Source organism: Labeo rohita, chromosome 9, assembly GCF_022985175.1.
Source record: "Labeo rohita strain BAU-BD-2019 chromosome 9, IGBB_LRoh.1.0, whole genome shotgun sequence".
NCBI classification, from domain to species: Eukaryota; Metazoa; Chordata; class Actinopteri; order Cypriniformes; family Cyprinidae; genus Labeo; species Labeo rohita.
The window spans coordinates 2177684-2195159 of NC_066877.1; the positions used below are offsets into that span (position 1 = coordinate 2177684).

The 17476-nt window shown below is 35.9% G+C and overlaps 1 protein-coding gene across 2 annotated transcripts in view; it reads right to left on the minus strand.

Moving 5' to 3' along the window:
• The window catches only part of tlk1a (tousled-like kinase 1a), a 39456-nt gene that overhangs the window by 13518 nt on the left and 8462 nt on the right, over nucleotides 1–17476 (minus strand). The window contains exons 2-6 of one of the 2 annotated variants that reach the window (XM_051118939.1): nucleotides 9341–9462; nucleotides 8282–8353; nucleotides 2731–2769; nucleotides 1802–1877; nucleotides 1587–1630 (exon numbers count right to left, since the gene is read on the minus strand). In XM_051118939.1, coding sequence (XP_050974896.1) covers nucleotides 1587–1630; nucleotides 1802–1877; nucleotides 2731–2769; nucleotides 8282–8353; nucleotides 9341–9457 — 348 coding nt within the window. In that variant the 5' untranslated portion in view covers nucleotides 9458–9462. The remainder of the gene's footprint in view (nucleotides 1–1586; nucleotides 1631–1801; nucleotides 1878–2730; nucleotides 2770–8281; nucleotides 8354–9340; nucleotides 9463–17476) is intronic. The other variant, XM_051118940.1, reaches the window with a different exon arrangement.

A 17476-nucleotide genomic window follows, 5' to 3' on the forward strand; every position in this document is an offset into this window, starting at 1 on the left:
AGAAGTCCACTTCCAAAACAAAGATTCACATATAATGTACTCACCCCCTTGTCATCCAAGATGTTTATGTCTTTCTTTCTTCAGTTGTAAAGAAATTATGTTTTTTGAGGAAAATGTTTCAGGATTTTTCTCCATATAATGGACTGATATGGTGCCCCGATTTTGAACTTCCAAAATGCAGTTTAAATACGGCTTCAAACGATCCCAAATGAGGTTGTAAACGATCCCAGACGAGAAAAAAGGGTCTTATCTATTATTTTCATACAAATAATACAATTCATATACTTTTTCATGTCAAACACTCGTCTTGTCTTACTCTGCCTGGACTGATTTTTTCCGGTTCATGACAGTTAGCGTATGTTGAAAAACTCCCATCTCATGTTCTCCCTCAACTTCAAAATCATCCTATATCACTGTTTTATCTTTTTTGTTAAGGGTGTTTGATCTTTTTTGCATGTTCACTTTGCAAAGACTGGGTCAGAACTTCTGAAGCGATGTAGGATGATTTTGAAATGATTTTTTAAGTTGAGGGAGAAAATACGATTGGAGTTTTTCAACATACCCTAACTGTCTTGAGCCAGAATACACAGAGTTCAGATAGAGCAAGACAAGACGAGCGTTTGAGGTTAAAAACTATTTAAATTGTATTTTTTAATTAAACTAACCAATCGTTTCGCTAGATAAGACCCTTCTTCCTCGGCTGGGATCGTTTACAGTCGCATTTGGGATCGTTTGAAGCCGCATTTAAACTGCATTTTGGAAGTTCAAAATTGGGGCACCATATCAGTCCATTCTATGGAGAAAAATGCTGAAATGTTTTCCTCAAAAAAACAATTTCTTTACAACTGAAGAAAGAAAGACATGAACATCTTGGATGACAAAGGGGTGAGTACATTACATGTGAATCTTTGTTTTGGAAGTGGACTTCTCCTTTAAAGGAGATTACGTAATATTTTCAATGTTAAAACACTTTCTGCTATGCCAACTTAATGTGGAGAGACAAAAATCAGACCAATGGCAGACATGGAAGGCATTCAGGAAACCGATTTGAAAATATGCTACATCATTGCAAAAATATTCACAGCATGTCTAATGATGCTACTAGTGACGCTAGTAGCACAAAGATGATACATTACTACAGAACTAAAACCAACACATTATCATTTTTAATAAATGTAATTTTATTAATAATATCTTTTTATTTGATTTAATTTTATTAGTAAAATCTTATTGTATCGACTTATCAGTTTGTTACAAAAAAAAGAAGTCTTTCATCGATGTAAAATGTTTTACCACCTCTGAAATGACTCTGATGTAAGCAATACTGCCTGAGTGGGAATATTTTATTACTTATATTTTATATTTATTTATTTAAAATACACTCTACATTATCCAAATCACCGGACAAATAAAATGAAGTCCACTTCCATTATTTCTTTACAAATTTGTTCTGGTTGAAAATTTAATTTTAACTGTGCTATGCTGCAAATACGGTTGAAACATTAGTTACGCTTTCATTAAGCCAATGCCAGTGATTTATCATATGCTTTCATTAGCTTCCCCTTAAATTACAGACAAATACTCACATCAAAATAATCACTAATTTTGGGTCCCCGAATGACAGACTTTCCTATGAAACAAAAGGGGAAAAAAAAAAAGACACGATTAAACATGTTATACTAAAGGTAAAGAACATACTAGAAAACAGAAAGAGGGAGGGAGAGGAAGAGAGAGAGAGAGAGAGAGAGAGAGAGAGAGAGAGAGAGAGAGAGAGAGAGAGGGAGAGAACTCAAGCGTGTACCCTGACTGCTCTCTGATTGGTTGTCAGCTTTCCTCTTCCTGCCCCGTGATGATTCAGAGTGCTTCTTTTCAGGAGTCTATAAATGAGAGACATTACATTCATACACCTCTTGTTATGAATTTATTCAGGCCTTATTTTGCAGCCGATGCACAATACCGCTGGCCTCAGCAAGCACTGAGCACCACATTTAAATTCACAGTCTCCAGAGAGCAAATCGTACAATCTTTGAATATCAGCTGAGAGTATAACGAGACATATTGTGTGTCTTCAAACAGTATTTAATGACTCTTGAGTCTAAATGACTCTAAGAATATCTCTTAATGTGAGAGTGTATAATCCGGGGCCTGGACCAATAATCACAGTCTATTTTCTCTCTCGCTGGGGAAAGGATGCAGAAATATCCTGCTCTTTTCAGCACAGACAAAGAGGGGTGTGCTGCCAAGGGCATCTTTGCATTCTGATCAGAGAGGAGTTCTCGCTCACTGGCTTGGACTGAAACCTCCACGTCTGCCACCAAACTCCAGCACAGATTTTGATACCCACACACCAAAGCTATTAAGAGATAAACTGTGTCCTACACACACAGTTAATCTAAAAAAAGAAATGCTGGCTCATCTATATGTTGATTAAAATGCTAATCTCTTCATAGCTGTGAAACAGAAAGAGAGAGTCTCCAAAACAGATGTGGTTAAACTCCACCCTGTTTATTATACATCGCTCCTTCATATTAATTTCTCATAATCTGAGCTTAATTTGAGTTTAGCGTAAATAAAATGACGAACTCTTGTGTGGGCTAGGCCAGTGCGTTTCTGGAAACCACATCACGTCTCTCCGAAGAGAGGACTGCCGATGTGACTGAACCAAGAGCCTCCAAAAGCATCATTTATGTCTCTTTTCAATTCTCACATGACTGGAACAGAGAGACTTACTGAATACGCAGGAGAACTTCCTCTTTTCCCATCTGATCCCTGCAACAGAGAAAGAGGAAGAAAGAATGAGAGAAGAGGAAAAGGAAAAGGGAAAATAAAATAAAATGAGAGAATGAAATATAAATGAGGAAAAGAAAAACTAAAAAAAAAAGAAAAGGATGAGGAAAATAAAAAATACAAAGAGGTAAATGGAAGGATAAGGAAAAGAAAATGAGGAAAAAAGAGGAAAGGATAAGGAAAGAAACTAAAGGAAAAGGAAAAAGATAATGAGCACAAAAAGGAAATATGAGAATGACAATAGAGGAAGAAAAGAGAGAAAAGATTAAAAAGATAATAGGAAATAATAATACGGATGGGAAAATAATAGCATAAGGAAAAAAGGGAAGTAAAAGGAAACGAGAATGCAAGGAAAAGAAAAACAAGAGGAATATACAGGAATGCAGGCAGAAAATAAAGGAAATTAGGATACAGAAAATAAAGGAAAAGGATAAAGTAAGGAAGAAAATTAGGGTACAAAGAAAAGGATATGAACAGAAAGGGGAAAGGAAATGAGAAAAAAGAAAGAGAGGGGAATAGATAAAAAATAAAGGGAAACAAAATGAGATGAAAGAAAAAAGGATAGAATAAAAAAGGAAATGGAAGAAAAGGAGAATGAAAAGAAAAAGAAAATGATATGATAAGGAAGGGAGAAAGGAAATGAGAGACTAAAGGAAAAAAGAGTGGAAAGGATAAAAAAAAAATAAAGGGCATAGGAAAAGGATAAAGAAATGGATAAAATGAGATGAAAGGAAAAAGGATAGAACAAAAACAAAATGGAAAAAATGAGAAAAGTAAAAGAGAATGAAAGAAAAAGGACAAAAAAGGATATATTAAGGAAGGGAGGAAGTAAAAGAGCATAAAAGAAAAAGAAAGGGAAGGATAAAAAAAATTAAGGGAAAAGGAAACGAAAATGAGAAAATGTAATGACAGGAAAAAGGATAGAAGAAAAAAATGAAAATGGAGGAAAAAGGACAATGAAAGAAAAAGGAAAAAAGAAAAGCATATGATAAGGAAGGGAGAAAGGAAATGAGAGAATAACAGAAAAGAAAGGAAAGGATAAAAAAAGAAGGGAAAAGGAGAAAGAAAAGGAGAAAATTAGAAGAAAGGAAAAAGGATAGAATAAAAAGGAAATTGAAGAAAAGGAGAAAAGGAAGACAGAATGAAAGAAAAAGGAAATAGAAAAGGATATGTTAAGAAAGGGAGAAAGGAAATGAGAGAAAGAAAGAAAAAAGAGAGGAAAGGGTAAAAAAATGAATAAAAAAAGAGAATGGAAGAAAAGGAGAAAAAGGAAGAGAGAGAATGAAAGAAAATAAAGGAAAATGATAAAGTAGGGGAAAAAAGAAGGTAAAAAGAAATGGATATGATAAGGAAGGGGGAAAGGAAATGAGACCAGAAAAAGAGGAAAGGATAAAAAAAAAAAAAAAATGAAGGGAAAGAATAAAGAAAAGGAGAAAATGAGATGAAAGGAAAAAGGATGGAATGAAAAAAAATGAGAGAATGAAAGAAAAAGGAAAACAAAATGGGAACGGATGAGGAGCAGAAATGAAAGGAAACAGGATAAAGGAAAGTATAAGGGAAAGGTAGAGGAGAGGAGGGATAGGGAAGTGTTTTTAGATGCGAGTGGGTCAGGAGCTGCAGACTATAGGACTGAAGCTGGTGTTTATAATTAGCCCTCAGTGACAATGACAGAATGTCACGGTGGCCCTAACGAGCCGGCACAGCCTGATATTGATGTTCTGCACGCTCCAAACTGGCACTTTTGGGTCACAATGGCCACAAGCTCAGAACAAGCAACACAAAGAAACACGCTCGCCATCAGAGAAAATCTACCACCGCTGTGATACAATTACTAAAGCTCCGATATAAGATGCTGACGAGATACAAAGGCAAACAGAATTCAATGCATCAAAAAAAAAAAAAAAAAAAAAAGAGAACAATCTGTGCTTCTTCATCTGTCTGTCTTCATTTGATAGAAGCTATAGAGGAAGACACTTCACTGCATGAAGACTTCTGAAATACAAAGATTACATAATCTTCATTCCTGTCACTGAAAATGGAAATCCTTGATATATACATATATTCAAATCCATCATGAATATGCAAATCAGTCTGCACTAAATGAGTCATGTGCTTCAGGCTGCAGGTGTCGGAGGCTGTGATTAGCGTTCGGGGGATTATGGGTAATCTAGTGTATGTAGTCTGAGGTGGGGCTGTAATGGAGGTTTTGGCGTCTGTTGTGAGTGAGTGAAAGTCTGACGGGTGTGTGTGTGTGTGTGTGTGTGGCAGTGGCAGTGGCAGTATGTGTGTGACAGGTGTGTGTGTGCAACTACACTATCTAGGTGTCTGACATCTGGCATAATAAGCAGCTCACAGCCACATGAGAGGAGTTTGTTCTCAACCTCCCAGTTCACTTTCTCTCTCCCTTCATAACTCGCTCCATTGGCTTCCTACTTCTCTCTCGCTCTGATTTATGTCACAGCAGGTGTGTTGTGCAGGGGGAGGGGAGGACAATTCTCCTTACTATGTTGCTTCATGTGTGTGTGCACGCACATGTGTAGTGCTTTGCCTGCTGATGGTTTAACTATCGGGGGTTATGACAGATGCCAACCCAGCTTGAGTCTGCTACGAAACCTAAACACACACACACACACACACACACACACACACACATAGAGTGACACAGCATCCTCTATGAGGCAGAAGCACAGCCCTCAGCACACAGAACTAGAGCTTCATTACAGGGAACATTTCCCATCGGCCTGAGTCACACTCACACACCAGCATCAATTTCTCTGTAACGCTTTGATTCAAAGAAAACAGCAGAACGTCTCTGCGCCATCTGCTGAACTATGAACTGAGTTATTAACAACAGCTTTCATCAGGACTCAACCGTGAGCAGTTAGAAACAGAGCATCCATTACAGATCTCAGTTTGGCTTCAGTGTACAATTAACTGTTTTACAGATCTATTTATTTTCCTGTCATTCACAGTCCTTATAGAGAAAATGTCTACAAATCTCACAAACTGTGATTCACACACTTCCTCGCATGGCGAGAAAACACCTACAGCACAAATGCCTTTGTGGAAATAAATATCCTGAAGGTTGATTCTACTTGCTATAAGCAATGAAAAAAGCCAACCTTTTATGTGAAAGTATTTTGAAATAGTATTTTCTGATGGAGATCTCCTTTCCGGGATTTACCGAGAATAAAAGCTGTGCTCACAAGTGTTGCTCCCGAAGGCCAGTGAACACTTACTCACACAAATACTTGCTCAAAATTCACTAATAAAAGATCTGAAAACAAAAAGTCACCACTTTTCTAAGTTAAAATTCGGTAATCACTTGCTCTGAAACCCATTAGACTTTTGTTCATCTTTGAAACACAAATGTAGACATTCTTAATTAGAGGAAGCCACTGCATGTCCATACCTCATTAGTTGAATTTTTTTTTTTTTCTGCAAAATATATGCACTCTATTGCATGTTCAATGCTTAAAGGTTTACATTTCAACATACTGAAGTAGAAACATGATTATATAATAAAAAAGTTAATATAAAAACTGCCTTATGTACAATTTTAATCTTTAGATAAAACACTTTCTATCTGGGTGTTAATTATTTAATAAATTAGATTAATTAATTGATTATTGGGTTTTCAGTTAAATGAACACTTTAATTTCAGTTAGGGTAGAAAATAAAACATTTCAGTGCACCACATTTTTAATGGAATCGGAGATAGTTCTCTCTCCACTGAAATCCCATTTCAACAAATTTTTTGACACTTCAAAAGACATTATAAAAGAACACCATATGAACTGATTTATTGATCCAGAAGCTCAATCATAGTTGCTTGACGTGTGAGAACAAACCTGTTTCTTGCACATCAAGCAAGCATGTTTGACATAGCATTTACCATATACGATGTGCTCTGTGTATGTGGATTCATCAAGGCTTATACGTGACCCGTGGTGGCGAAATTAGTCGTAATGCGCATGGTCTAATTATGAGCTACAGGCAAAAGAAGTGGGAAAAATGTCAATTTTGGTCGAATTTGTTTTTTTGTTTTTTCTTTTAACAAAAATGATTTCAATAAACCCTCTTCCAGTGATCTCAATGCTCCAAATAGTAATTAAACATCTAAAATGATCTTTGTTTGTACATTTTCTGAGAGGAGTACCTTTTTCTCGGCTCATTTCTAGACGACTGCTGCTTTTCACAACTGCACAGTTGTAGGTCTGTTGTTGCAAAGTGCAGCATTCAAGCTTTGTGAATATTCATACTGAATTCTTTGATGACCAGTCCAACCAGTGAAATATGATTTTCAAACCCATGCTGAGGAAACCAAAGCGATCGTGTTGACTGACATTTGCAAAGCACGTGCATAAGACGCGCTTGCCTGAGAGCACGCAATCTCACTATAAAGTACATAATTGTGAAATATGTCTTGGTGAGATGCACAAAAACATAATTAACATAACTGTTTAGTTAATGGTTGGGGAAAAATCTGATGTGTAACATTATATTTGATCCATGCATTACAGTAGGTCTTAATATAGATTTGTCTCTATGTTAATCAACATTAAAAGACAAACCAGAATCACTCACTGACCTTGATTAAACTACTATATATTTGCATTTTTTTTTCTTATATCTACTAACAAAGTTGGCATAAAAATAGCTATATTGTGATTAATAATATAGTAAACATTACTAAGTAAAGAACTGGAGGAAAATAAGCAATGTTGCTTGGTGATTTTGCTTTGGAATATTCAGAAAACTTCAACTTAATTTTACTCAAAAACAACTTTGCTGACTCTATTGCCTTCAACCGGCTATGGCTCAGTCATTTTTTGCCCGATTCCAACAAGTCATATATCATTTAAGGTATTTTAACAGATGAAAGTAAAAATAATTCATTTTTGAAAATTTGCTCATTCCGACTCATTTTGCCAGGACGGGTCACAAATGTGATAAAAAAGGCATAAATTAAATTAGTTAATCATATAAAGCATTGCGTCCCTTCAGGAGACTTGGATTAATAGGTTAGATTTATACGGATTACTATTTATATATCTGAAAGCTGAATAAATAAGCTTTCCATTTTGCTAGGATAGGACAATTTTTGGCCAAGATACAACTATTTGAAAATCTGGAATCAGAAGGGTTTAAAAAAAAAAAAAAAGTAAATACTGAGAAAATCTGTAAAGTTGTCCAAATAAAGTTCTTAGCAATGAATATTACTATTAAAAATTTAAGTTTTGATATATTTAGGAAATATATCTTCATGGAACATGATCTTTACTTTATATCCTAATGATTTTTGGCATAAAAGAAAAATGTATTGTTTGACCCATACAATGTATTTTTGGCTATTGCTACAAATATACCCATGCTACTAAATGGTTTTGTGGTCCAAGGTCACATTTGACATATGATTATTTCTGACTGAATATTGTTTGGAAATACATCACAGTATATAACAGGTGCTACAAGCATACAGAACTAAACTCACCTCTGACTCTTTATCACTGGAGGAGCCCAAACTACCAAAACTGTGATTGGAACATTCGTTGTTTGTCAAGGTCTGTACAAGAGAAATACATTTACATGAGTCAATGCAGATGAGCCAGGCGGATGAATCTGAGGTATTCATGCAGCAGGTGTTATGAATTAATTATTTGACAACTTCAAGGAGAGGACAGTTGTATAAGCAAGACAACATCACGCAGCAAAAGAGAACTGTGTTTCAGTCTGAGGTCCACTGTAACCTGACATGAACCTCACAGTCACAATGTCCTTCCTTTCAGACAAGACAATTTCTTCAAAAAACTCATCATGAAAGTAGAAAGACTTTGAGCCTCTTCCATGAAACTGGCTGTGTCTGAAACAACACCAAATCAAGCAGCATCCATACAGAGGCAAGAAGCCACGTCTAAACGCAATGTTTGTGTATCATCCTGTTAGGACTGCACAATCAAAATAAATATGGCCTAGTGCGATTTCCAAATCAATTCAAATCAGATTTGCAAAGGCAGCAATTAAACTGAATAAATATATACAAAATATATGAATGTAAAATTAAAAGTTAGTTTAACAATTTCAAATGAATCTAATAAGAAACGCATAAATATCAGTATTGTAATTTTACAGCTGCAATGAAAAAAAAAAAAAAAAAAAAAAAAAACGAATTATATTCAAAATTTTATTTTTCCTATTTTTTATTTATACAGCAAAATATTACAATAGGAATTTTTATTTAATATAAATTTAAATTATATAAATTGTATTTATTTAGCCAAAAAATAGCATTACTAAAATTAAAATTGCCTTGATTTATACTTCATCCTATGTGTTTGGTAAAAAGAACTGGTGTCTGAAATGCTAAATGTAACCTTTTTTCTTACAACTATATCTGCCAAACAATTATAGAAACCAAAGCATTATAGTTATCCTAACTTAAGCATAATGGGACCTTGGGATCCACAGAGGAGCTTTCTTTCAACAACACTACCTTGTTTCAGACACAGCCACTGTTTGCAAGCATATGCGTTTGATAAACTCAGCCACTAACTTTGGTTCCTCCGCTAGCGCTGCCAGTGCTGCCTGCTGTGTTGCCACTAACTCCGCCCAGAAATCTGGCCTCCAGCAACTCCTGCCGGCGCGGGTCCAAACTGTGCAGCTCCTCCATAGCACCTGAGTGATAACACACATACACATGCACATATAGGTCAGTCTAGATGTGGTGCAGCCTTGGAAAATGCTTTGCTTGTAATCACTTCATATAGGTAGACAGAAAAAAAAAAAAAAAAAAAAAGCACATGAGGTCATATGTAACAATCTCTTGGGTCATGTGTTCACAAACACAGGTACAACATCCCCCAGAGCTTACATTGCACTCAAAACTAGATCACAAACAGGTGAAACACCAACAATCAGAGACACAAAAACATCCAGTTTATCCTTTAATGAGAAGAAGAAAAAAAAAAAAAAAAAAAAAATGGGCTGCACTTTTCTAGTTAGCATAAAAATAAGCACTCTGAGAGAAAAAAAACCCCTCAAAAAACACTATATAATATAGAAAATAATTAAGAGAAAAATGAACAGCCAAGTCCAAAATTAAAAGGCTGCATTTAAATGATGCCGTGATTCTCTGCCATGTAAACAGACTGTGGTGTCTTTTCATGTTTCAAACTATTCCAATGTTCATGATCAGATCTGCCTCTGTCCAAGCAATACATCCACACCTCTCATCTTTTATGCCTAGCGCACACACAAAAACTGGGCCGTATTCACGAAACATGCCGAAAAGGAATGTGCAAATAGTTCATAAAACAACTCATAAATAACTGGTCTTGAATTTTAGCGCAGGATTGCAGGTATTGCACATAATTCTACACATTTCCACAAATATTTCAGTGTGAAAGACGCTTGGGACAGATGACGGAAAGTATCATTTTGTTTTCTGTGCGCTCACACCAAAAACATGCACATACAGCCGCCTCTGAAACAGCGTTCTACTACAGATTTATGTTTTGGGCCTTATTGCACATAAAAGGCTAAATACATACTAAATTATGTCAAAATACCTTTCTTGGTGAGTATTCACATAAATACAGTCAGTTTATATTAAACATAGTCAGTATATAAACAGTTGATGAACAAAACACATGCATAAAAGTATTAGATTTGTGCATGAGCTCTTAAAGAGACAGCCCCATAAATAAACCTGTAAATAACCAGTGTTATTTTACAGTTATTACTCAATAGATTACTCAGTTTTTGTAGTTTTTCTGTACCTGAATATTACTGTTAGACCTACACTGTAAAAAATGAGCGTGATTTTAACAGTAAAAAAAAAAAAAAATTCATTGGTTAATGGTTCCCTTACTACATACAGTAAAAAAAAAAAAAAAAAAAAAAAAAAAAAAAAAAAACTATAATGGGCATTTCATGTAATTTACGGTAAAATACAGCTCTTGGAAATGAAAAACGTAAATTGACATTCCCAGTTATATTCCATGAAAATAACTGTTTGTTCTTAGTTTTTACTTAACTTACCAGTTATGTAGGGTTGTATGTTGCATCTAATTTTGTTAAATTAATGTTTATTGCATTATTTCAGTATCATGTGTGTTACCATGATGGTGTTTAGTATTTGTGTGAATGACACAGCACACCTCCTATATATGTAGGGTTTGGTATCGAAAAATCGATTCCGATTCCAGAATCGGATACTTAAGGTCAGGAATCGGATACTTCTTGTTTTAATTAAACACGATTCAAATACCAACATGATTCTGTTCCTAAATTACAGTGATTCATCCGTTTGATTCCTCAAACGTTCTTCCGTCATACTAATGTGATCTGAACATTCAAATCTGCATTTGTGCTGCCGCTGACCTAAAGAGAGCCACTGTTATGCATATGAATGAAATAGTTTCACAGTCTTTCCAACCACACGGTTTATTATTTCTGTTACAAACTTTCAAATAATCACAGAAGTACTGGGATAAAAGTTCATAGTCCGGATATAAACTCTGATATGTACGGTAGAGATCAAAATAGAGTAAATCATCCTTTTGAAAGTTAATTTGACATTCCAAATAATGTTAAAGATTTGTCAGTTACGTTGTTATGTCTTTGATCATTCATTCAAAAACACTTATTCATCCAGTAATGAACCAAGTAAATCTTGAATCACTGAATCACTCACCTTTAAATTAAGCCTACATGTGATTTTGTTTAGTTGTTTAGTCTAATTATTTTTTTCTTAAGAATAGTAAGAGAACCACAACTTCCTTAAAAAAAAAAACAACAACAACCCAATTTACCCAGAATCACTCAGCTCGATTTTTTCTTAAGTGAATCTTTTTACGTAACCTGTTAATTTTTGTTCATGGTATTCCCATGTGCTTTAGCTGACCATGTGACTCTCATCGCACCTGCTTTTCAAGTATGAACTAAACATATTCGCACTTCAGTCACAGTGAAATGTCCTAACAAAACATTTTTCACTGTATCAATATTTTTATGGTCTCATTAACTTAAAACAGCATATTACAGTTGCGTGAGCCAAGGTGATTCAGGCAGTTTTCTCAGCCACGTCAAACTGCAGCTGTCTTGACTATATACTAAAGGATGCGTTAAAGATTGTTGCTAGGATGCTGTCATTACGCACTTTATGCTTAAAAATGCCTAACTGAACAAAAACAAGCTTTGTCAATGAGAGAATAGCAAAAAAGTAGATTGGCTTAAGATAATGGAAAACAAATTCAACCAGGTGTGTCAAAACTTTTGAGAGGTAGTGCACGTGTGAATGGTTTTACATATAAATTGAACAAATACATTCCTCAAGTGTTTCATGAAAAAACCTCATTGTCAGTCCATACATGAGCGGTCATATGGATCCGTGAGAGCACACACGTTAACATGCACTGAGGAAGACTACAGTGAAACGCTGCTGTACACCCAACACAAACACATTAAAACTGACATTTGAACAAAAATACCATTGTTCGCATGATTACGGTCTCCGAAAAGCCACCCCATCCCTCTTTACCACCTCTCCCTCTGCTTTTCCTTCAATCGCCCACTTCCTCCTGCTTTTCTCTCAGTCCTTCATCCTCTATTCTCCTCTGTGCTCTCTATCGGCCCCTGAGGCGTGATGGAGCGAGTGTCGCTGCGAGGGTTCTCTGGGCGTTCTCGTCCGGGTGGGCTCCTCAGGGCTCACCCTGCTGTCATTATCTCTCTCTAATGAGCCGCCATTACGGCTCTACTCCAATCACAGTTACCGCAGCACAGTGCAGGAACCACAGAGGAGCTCTTCCACAGGGAAATACTCGTATACTGCTGAGAGTAGTCAAAAAACCCCTCCATGATACTTAATTTTAAGGTAAAACTTATATTGTTAATTATACCCACACATAAGTGCACTGTTCCAAAATGTATTGAGCTGTCAATAGACAATTTTAATGCATCACAGGTGTGCTCCTGATGTGAAGGCATCTTCATTACGCTGCCAAATTCTATTGCAACATTGAATACATCCTTAATGGAGACTGAGGACATAATGCCCTAGGTATATAGTGTTGAAAAAATTTGTTTTGACATACCATTATGGCTAGGAGGCCGATTTAGAGGGCAAATGCATTTAAAAAGCAGTATTACGCAAAGCAGCTCACTTTGAATTTATAGAGCTCATGCAATATTGGGAAGGTTCAAACATAATGCTAAACATTACAGCTGAACTCATTTATTATGAATTAACAACATCCAGTATTTAACACGTATAACTAAATGCAAAATATTAATGTGGTTACAAAAAGCAGTAATGGCACATCATTTGTCTGCCTATATATTTAAATAGTTTTTTATACTTTTAAAAATTTTATCATATAGATACAAACTAGATTAAAATAGTTCCATTTCCTTTGAGTAAGATATAGAAATTTAGAGACACAGTAAATTAAAACAGGATGTAGTTTACTAGTCCACTTGATTGTACTGATAGGAATGTATAATATAATTGGTGACCACATGAGTAACCAACATCATTTTTAAAACTGATACATAAATTTCATTGTGTTTTATAACAAAATATTTAAACAAGCGCCAATTCCAAATAAATGGTGATAGTGATTTTTCCAAACTAACTTCATTTTGCTCAGTGTCTTTGAATCTATTGGGTTGATGATTTTTGGTGGATGTATCAAGTCAGTTTTTCTCAAGATCACCCTGTGTTCTAGCAGAGAAACCACAGGTGTAGATAATAGGGGTGGGGGAAAAAATAAATAAATAAATTCCATTCAGATATGAAATCGCAATTCAGTGTTCTAGCTATGTGCATCGATTCAAACATTTCAAAATTAATATAATAATTAGGGTTGGGTATCGTTTGGGGTTTTTTCGATACCGGTGCCAAATCGATACTTTTAAAACGGTACCGGTGCCAAAGCGGTGCCTGAACCGATACTTTGAAAAAAGCCACAAAGTGGTGGATGACACAAAAATATATTTTTATTGGACAAAAAAGTTCTTTAAATTGAACAATGTATTAAAAGTAAAAAAAAAAAAAAAAAAAAAGTAGTAGTACTATACATTATTAAGTCAATGCAAAACGCAACAACAATAAAACCTAAGCCACCTAACCCAACTACAATAATTTAACAGCTTAAAATTTCAGAAATTCTTTTGCAGAAATATGACTATATGTGATGAGATCTGGGAAAACCCATCGGATGTAGCGGTGGGACGTTTTCAGGAAATTCGTTTTTCATTAAATTATTATTCTATAACATCTTGTCTACCATCTCTGAAAATATCTCTTCGAAATTGACTTGTTTAGTGCAGAAAAATAGAAATTTATTGCAGCAAGCAGAAATGACTGTCTTTCTCCTGTTAAGAACGCGCTGCGGAGGTGCTTTCCCAAACAGTTAACCTATCAAAATAAACCACATAACATATTTAGTAAAGGCGTATCAGTTCACATTCTCCACCAGTCCTGTGTAAAGTACGGCAAGCAAATTTATTCATTTATTTATTTATTTACTTACTTACTTAAATATCGTGAGATGGCGGAGCACAACAACGCCGTCTAAAGTACTGCAGCTGCTCACGTAACCGATCTTACTCGTCTCAATCTGCTCAGTTTTGGTGATGTCAGTGCCCTAAATGATGTTGCGGGCTATTTCACATCCAGAGATGAAGGATCGGATGATGAAGTTACTAAAGAGGAGTCCGATGACAGTCTGTTTTATCACAGTGCGCGAACAGTTGCGCTGCGCTCGCTTTTACTACAAAGTAGGCTGCATTATTTACTAAACATAAAATGGGTGATCAACGGAAAACAAACGTTAGTCTGTTTGTCTAATGATGCAGTAGCGCTCCTAACTTGACAGACAGCTCTCGTTAAACCCGTAAAGTGAAAGTGAAAGCCGTCTCACTTTAAAGCCGTTTTTCTCAAAATCCCATTCCTGAAAATCATCGCTATCAGCCAACCTAAGATAGCCATAACGTAGGTTATGTAAAAAATAAAAGTTTTGGAAAGGGGCCTGAACGCAGCTTTCATATGGTGTTAAAACCTAAAAAAAGGTAAAATTTCACCATGTGTTGGGTTTTCCTAGATCGCATCACATATTCTGGCAAAATACGACACCTCTCCAGCTGATGTCTGCAAACTGTCAAACACGGCGCATCCCTCTGCTTTCAACTTTATTCCACATACCATCAAATGTTTCATGAGGTTTGACGCGTTTTCCCCTTCACACGCAACTGCTGTAAAACATTTGCTGCACGTCGCAGTGTCTGAATCATTTCTCGTGAAATATAGCCACACTTTAGAATGTTTAGTTTTTGGCATTTTAAGTTCGACGCGTTTAATGTAGCTCGCTAAGCTAACGGCAAACCACCTGCTGCAGTCAGAGCAAGTGTAACGATAGTTGCAGCATTCACGCGCTTCTCGGATGCATTTCCAGACGATTTGTGCTTTTAATTCGAAAAGTGAAAATGGATAGTAACTACAAAGATGTCTTGGATTTCTATCATCAAAGCTTTCCGACTTTCCCGAGTTTTCTCATTCAGTAAAAAAATGTTCTGATCATTCCGACACCCCATGAATGCAGTATTTAAATTTAACTAGCGATCATGCATGTTGATGAATCAATGCTTCTACATCCGTGTCATAGCACCAGAAGACAAATATTTCAATCGACAGTTCAGGCATTTAAGTGGCACCGAAATTCGCGTTCTGATTCGGTCCGGTACATACCGGTCACATGGGTACCGGTGCCGTATTGGCACCGGGTTTCGGTACCCAACCCTAATAATAATAGTACGATTTTGTCAGAAAACGACAACAACAATGGAGGAGGAAAAATAAATACATCCTGCCCCGTTTTCAGCGAGGGCAAGTGTATGAAAAAACATTGATCTTTTGTTGTTATGGGAAGTAGAAATGTACCCAAATAGTGAATCCGCATTGGAAAAGGGACGGAAAGCGAAAAACATGTTCTATGGACCCACTAAAGGGACATAGTTAGCCTCTTGCTAGCAGTAGCCTATTAGATTAGAGTACATAATTTCACTTACCACATAGACAGAGTAAAGTGAGATGACAGATAGCATGATGGCGAATGATTTGCAGAGTCCAATGACAAACATCTAATCTTGTAAAATATCTGGTAACTAGGCCTACTGCCACTCTGTGTGATCGTAAATATTGAAAGTGATAGTAAAACGCAAGCACACACTCAAAAGGTTTCAAAGCCCCACATATTAATAATGGCTTCCTGATGACCACAATTTATATACAGTATAATTACCCAATGATATAATTGTGAGAAAAGGTTTTCCTCCCATCTCGTATTTAGAGGTTTCGTAGTACATGTAATTTCTTTTCTGAACAACGTATCGTCAGATTCAGACCAGAGTATGTAAGCGGAGCATAGTGGTGTGATTTTGAACGAAGCGAGAAACTTATTTTTTAAAAGCCGGAGCGCTGTAGTTTTCTTTCGCTCCAAGAGCGCTCCACTACCCGTAATATAACTGCATATTTAGCAAGAACTCACGTGTTAAACATAGTCAGCTAGCTTGATATAGATGGATCATGAGCTCAGAAAAAATGTGAAGATTATAAATAACAGCAATATACATGAGCGGGAGGTTTAGGAGGATAGTTTGAGGAATTTTTGCTCCTTCTAGATACTGAATATTTTCGGATAAAAGCATGATTTAAACAGGTACAACACTTATTTACACACGCAGCTGCTATCTCAATATTGGATTCAATCAAATCTAATCTGCTTCATCTGTATGACAAAAATGAACTATTTTTTTTTTTTTTTTTTTTATCTATTACAAACAAAATTTGCACTGAAAAAAACAGATGATACTTTTTTTTTTTTTTTAAGCTGACAACCATGTAACAAGCTTGATAGGAATGTGGTAGGAAAATTGTTTGCACACTAGCGGTCCAATAAGCCACAAAACTTCTCCCCAAGTATTTTATTTTGTTTTACTTTATTGTAATACATGTTATGTGATATTTCAAAACATACTGAAATACTTTAGCCGAAGGTGGAGCGGTGTTCCTGATCAGCTGAGCGAGGAGTGAAGCAGGGAGTGGGAAATGGTGAATCCGGAGCGGAGTGATTATTAAATGGTTGGAGCACGGAGGGGAAATTGTTGCCGCTCCACTCCGCTCACATACTCTGATTCAGACACATCCCTAATGGGATTCATTAGGAAGTTTATAGTTAATAGGAAACACTGATTTCTTAAGTCAGGACCACCCATCCTATAGACTGGTATGTTTTTGTATTAAAATACTGGTACATTTGATGTCCAGTGTGCACAAAAAATAAAAAATAAAAATAAAAATTGTGAATTGATTTTAAATCAAATTATGACCCCAAGAATTGATATGAATCAAATCATGAAAGACGGAAAGACTCCCACCCCTAGTAGACAATCACATTAACTTTTAAAGGGATCATCAGATACCCATTTTCCACAAGTTGATATGATTCTTTAAGGTCTTAATGAAAAGTCTATAATATACTTTGGTTAAAAATTCTCAATGGTTGTGTAAAACAACACCCTTTTTACCTTGCCAAAATCAGCTCTGCAAAAATCATCTCATTCTGGTCGAGGTTGCTTTAAATGCAAACGAGCTCTGCTCGCCCCGCCCCTCTCTTCTCTCTGTGGAGAC